The 4,689-nt window shown below is 38.7% G+C and overlaps 1 protein-coding gene across 1 annotated transcript; it reads left to right on the top strand.

Moving 5' to 3' along the window:
• LOC121327437 (adiponectin-like) lies at positions 1-4,415 on the top strand. The gene is made up of 3 exons (XM_041271509.1): positions 1-102; positions 1,967-2,267; positions 3,005-4,415. The coding sequence occupies exons 2-3, from the start codon at positions 1,994-1,996 to the stop codon at positions 3,541-3,543; spliced, it is 813 nt and encodes a 270-aa protein (XP_041127443.1). The 5' UTR covers positions 1-102; positions 1,967-1,993; the 3' UTR covers positions 3,544-4,415.
• Positions 4,416-4,689: the final 274 nt, after the last annotated feature.

The following is a 4,689-nucleotide window of genomic DNA, read 5'->3' as shown; positions in this document are numbered from 1 at the left end:
GCTGCCAGTTACTGGGGCCCCAGTGACATTGAGAACCAAAGACTTTTCCCCTTCTCTCCACTGCCACTCCCAGTGAACTAACCAGTCAATACAGAGCAGCCGGTAAGTGTTAATTTCCATTCATTTTAACAATTGGCATATGTTTTCAGTCTGGTACCTTTCTGTTTTGAGTTTTGGAATCTTGGTTTGTTGGTGCAGTGCTAGTTTTTGTATTGAAATGATAAGATTCCCTCAGTCGTTTGTCAGTTGAACGTGGTTCAGACTTCAGAAATCTAGTCCAAACACTGTTACTTTTGGTACCGTATTGAAACTTGACTGTCTTACTTTTTGTCTTTCGTAATTGTTATTTGCTGTTTAGTTTATGCTGTAAAAAGATTCTAGTACAAAACTGAAGTGTTTCTTTTAATATCTTGAAAGTATATTGATTTTAATTAAACAATTAAAACATCGCCTAAAGTTAGATATTAATATCTAGAAAGATCTTCCAAGTTTGACTTATTATGAAAAAGAAATAAGACAACTTGTAAATTCATCTAATTAGTCCACAATAATTTTAATCAAATAATAATAAATAAGGTCTTTTAAAGGAAAGATATTTTGGCTTCCGTGGTCTTTCTCCAGTATTGGCAACTTTCTTCTGTTTCAGTAATAAAAATGTGTGAACTGTTAGGATATTATCTTTCTCTGATAAATGTCAGGATACAGCCTCTTACACAGTTCTCGGTCTAATCCAATGAAGGCATTTAGTAGCTGTCTACTTTTACCCCATGAGCTCAATATCCAACGCACAAGCTGACAGCAGCAGTCGTTGGTTTAAAAATAACTTATTGTGTTAAAGGGGGCAGCACAGGCTTTTGATCTTGTCTAGGAAAGGCAATTTTGCAAGTTGCACTAATTTAGAATGTCACAGGTGGCCCATGCTTTGGTTTAAAATTATTCTTCTGAATAGATAATCCCTTAGTATTTAAGTTTCCCATAGTAAAGTTTAATAAAAGGATAGTAAAAGCATGTAAAGCATAAGGAAGAATTGTAAAGAATAAAGTATGGTAAAGCATACTAATAAACATGGCAAACCACAGTAAACTATGGTAAATAGTAAATAACAATGGAAAGCATGATAAAACTGCAAAAATACCATGGTAAACTTTTATAAGGGATAATGGTTCTATAAGAATATTTCTGATTATGCACATACTTTCACGATATAACCAGTGACGTATCAATATTTTGTGAAACCTACAAACATTTCCTAGGGCTACATTTTTTACTGTAGCATCCCTCCAATATTATAGCCAGATATACATTTGCTGGATCTGTAATGATTTTTTCCCTAACACCTGGCCACATTTCAAAATGTGGCAAGATCAATGTGGTTTTTGTAGGTTTATAATTTAAAATGATATACCTTGAGCACCTGTCATTCCAATTTGAAATAAGCCAAACTCAATATAAAATGACAGGTGGAGTCAGCAGTTTATTTAGATAAGTAACAGAATTTGCTGAGGCAGATAACGTTGTTATAGTTTTCTTCCATTACCATCGCAACACTAACTCAAATTATGCTTTATCATTTAACCCTACTGGTAATTGTTCTCCACGTATTCCTTATCAATTTTTTTTTTTAAAGATTGAGCAATGGGAAGTTACTGAAACTTACTATTTCATGGGGGAAGAAATTACTGATGCACACTCCACGTTCACCTCAAGTGGCCTTTTTTTTTAATGGCCTCATTAGTCATTCAATCTTGTTCAGGCTGGCTAATGACTTAGGCCCAGATGTAAAATAAGGTGGTCACTTTATGAAGCATGCAAATTATCTAGGATTGCAGAAACAGTAATAAACGATTATTTAAAAGACATACAATGCGATAAGCTGATAAAGCATTCCTTTAAACTGCAGTGTGTTTTGGCATTCTTTACATCACTGAAATGTTTCTCAGTAGCTGCTTTCCATAATGTTATCCAGCTTGCAGAAGTTGAGACACCTGTCACAATGAAGCTGTTTCGGACCCTTCTCCTTTGCCTCGTGTTGGTGGTGAAGCTGTCCTGCTCTCAGGATGAGGGTGAAGAGGTGGAGGAGGAGGCCCCCGAAGAGCATGCAGAAGGCCCAGGTGGTGATGCAGACACTCCCAACATGGTAGTGGATGAGAGGAAGCCATGTGCTGGCTGGATGGGAGGCGTGCCAGGAACCCCCGGACACAATGGAGCCTCGGGAAGAGACGGCAGAGACGGTCGAGATGGAACAAAGGGAGAGACAGGAGAACCAGGTAAAAACAGAAATGATGATCTGCTTTTAAAATATCATTTCTCATGGCGGTCTGTGTTTTAGAACCAGTTTTACTGTTATTTTAGTTACCAATTTTCTCAAAACGGAACATCTTTATGCATGAGACTTTCAAAGCTATTTGTGGTACCAAATTGACCTTATTCAGTTTCAATGCAACAACTATTCTTAATGTTTAAATGCCATTGACCTTTGAGGTAGTCAAGATCATACATGTGTATCTACAGTAATAAATAACTGTAAATGAGTGTCCCCATAAAATGATTGAGCTGAATACGGGGGCCTTGAGTGGCTAAGTTAAATGCACATCCTTCTGGTGTGCAGGTTGAGTCATTCATTTAGGGGAGCTCAAGTTTCTGTCCGTTCTGTGCGAAGTAGCAAAGTAGCCTTTATCAATACTGCCAGAGGGGGAAAAAAGTGCTTCAATGTTCAATTAACTCTTAAACTTTTAAGGACCAGACATTCTGTTTTTAAACACTCGATAGAGTAAAAAATGAATTACTCCCACCCAACACCACTCCAAATTTAGTGTCCGTATCAAATTCATTACAGCCTAGAGATACCAAAATGCAAGATCTTGGGATGGCTGCATTGTTTAGCCAGAGTGTACTTGTTGCTGGGAGCAATTTATAAAAATATTTCCTTCTCAATTAGAAATTGATAATTTTCCATGTAATTATGCAAAAGTCTAACCCTTGAATGACCTTTTTTGTTGAACAGGTGCACCTGGAGAGAAGGGTGACACCGGAGAGCCTGGTCTTACTGGTCCAGAGGGACCCCGTGGCTTCCCCGGCACCCCAGGCCTGAAGGGCGACCAAGGGGAGAGTGCCCTCCTCTACCGCTCTGCCTTCAGTGTGGGGCTGACAGACCGCACCCCCATGCCCAACGTGCCCATCAAGTTCAGCAAGATCTTCTACAACGGCCAGAGGCACTATGATGACAGCACAGGCAAGTTCCGCTGCTCCATCCCCGGAGTGTACTACTTCACCTACCACCTCACAGTCTACCTGAAAGACGTCAAGGTCAGCCTGTACAAGAGTGACAAGACCATCATGTTCACTTTTGACCAGTTCCAGGAAAACAACGTCGACCAGGCTTCCGGCTCCATCGTCCTGCACCTGGACACGGGGGAGGAGGTCTGGCTTCAGGTGTACGGAGAAGAGGCCTATGCAGGAATCTACGCAGATAACATCAACGATTCCACGTTTTCTGGATTCCTTCTCTACCCTGATATGAAAACGCAAAATGGAGATCGCTAAGGGGGTGTTCGTGCAGGATGGACGGGTGAAGGCATCAGCAGTGTATACCTATTATAATCATGTTATTCTTTTAAGGTGTGATACTTTCCTTAAACTTCTATCAAATGCCCACTTTGGACAACAATGGAGGGAGCATCACAACAAGCTGGTTGTGTTAATGATTTCATTAATTAGGTGTGTGTTCAAAGTGTTTTTTTAGGGTTCCCAAAATGTCTATGGGCCTTAGTTGGTGCTTTTGGATGCATGCACCGGGGTTATGATAAAAACATCCCAAAATTATAGCTAGGTCTCTCCACCCCATTAAGAATTTTTCCCTTTTAATTTTTGATGTTTTATTTACTTAATGGTAAACACTAATTTACTTGTTAATAAAGAGATCTTCAATAGTAGTTTCAGTATATCTCCAGTGAGTATGCTGTACCATACACCTTAAAGGAATTATACTTTTACAAATAGTATAAATTACTGGTTGACCCCAGTATATTATACCAAGTGGCCTAGTTGCATTGACTGAAGCTAGTTCACCAGACATACACGATATGAGAGAGCAACTGTTTTTTTTTATTCAGAGTTACAATGATCTGGTCTATGTGGCATAAATGTAATTATGTCCACTACCCACTCAAGGTCTAATACAGCTCTGCTATTTAAATTCATAGCCAGCTGGCTGCACTCCATGTTAAGTTGTTGGACTTTAACATTTTAAAGGTATTTTTATTCACAAAGGTCACCAAGGATGCCCATGTATTCTGATGCTATCTGCTTACAGGCACTAACAAACACCAGTCCCAGGAAGAGTTCCTATTCAATATTCAAATGTATATTGAAAATGTTAATTTCCCCACAATTAAAACAGTCTTATTATTCAATAACCTTGTTGTCATTTTATGTTTTCTGTCTTTGAAACCCTTCTCTCCTCTTTGATCACCCTGTTAGATAAACAGGAATGCTCTTGTTACTAAATGTAGGTAAAATGGTAAGAAACTAGAACAAGGGTTAAGGCATTACCTGAAATGTTTGACATCTTCACTTTAAAGTTTTTACCTGTAAGTCTGGAAAGCAAAGTAACAATATTAACATGTATTACCAGTGGTGTCTATTATACCTTGTTTTCCATTTTACAGGTAGCACCTTTTTAGGGATCAT

Source organism: Polyodon spathula, chromosome 14 (assembly GCF_017654505.1).
Source record: "Polyodon spathula isolate WHYD16114869_AA chromosome 14, ASM1765450v1, whole genome shotgun sequence".
Classification (NCBI taxonomy): domain Eukaryota; kingdom Metazoa; phylum Chordata; class Actinopteri; order Acipenseriformes; family Polyodontidae; genus Polyodon; species Polyodon spathula.
Note: the sequence above shows the minus strand (reverse complement) of the source record. Positions and strands in the feature narration are given on the sequence as shown.

Excerpts from the sequence above, each read along its gene's own strand:
- LOC121327437 (XM_041271509.1), top strand. The coding sequence starts at position 1,994 with ATGAAGCTGTTTCGGACCCTTCTCCTTTGCCTCGTGTTGGTGGTGAAG. Across the intron at positions 2,268-3,004 it reads GGGAGAGACAGGAGAACCAG|GTGCACCTGGAGAGAAGGGT; the intron begins GTAAAAACAGAA and ends TTTGTTGAACAG.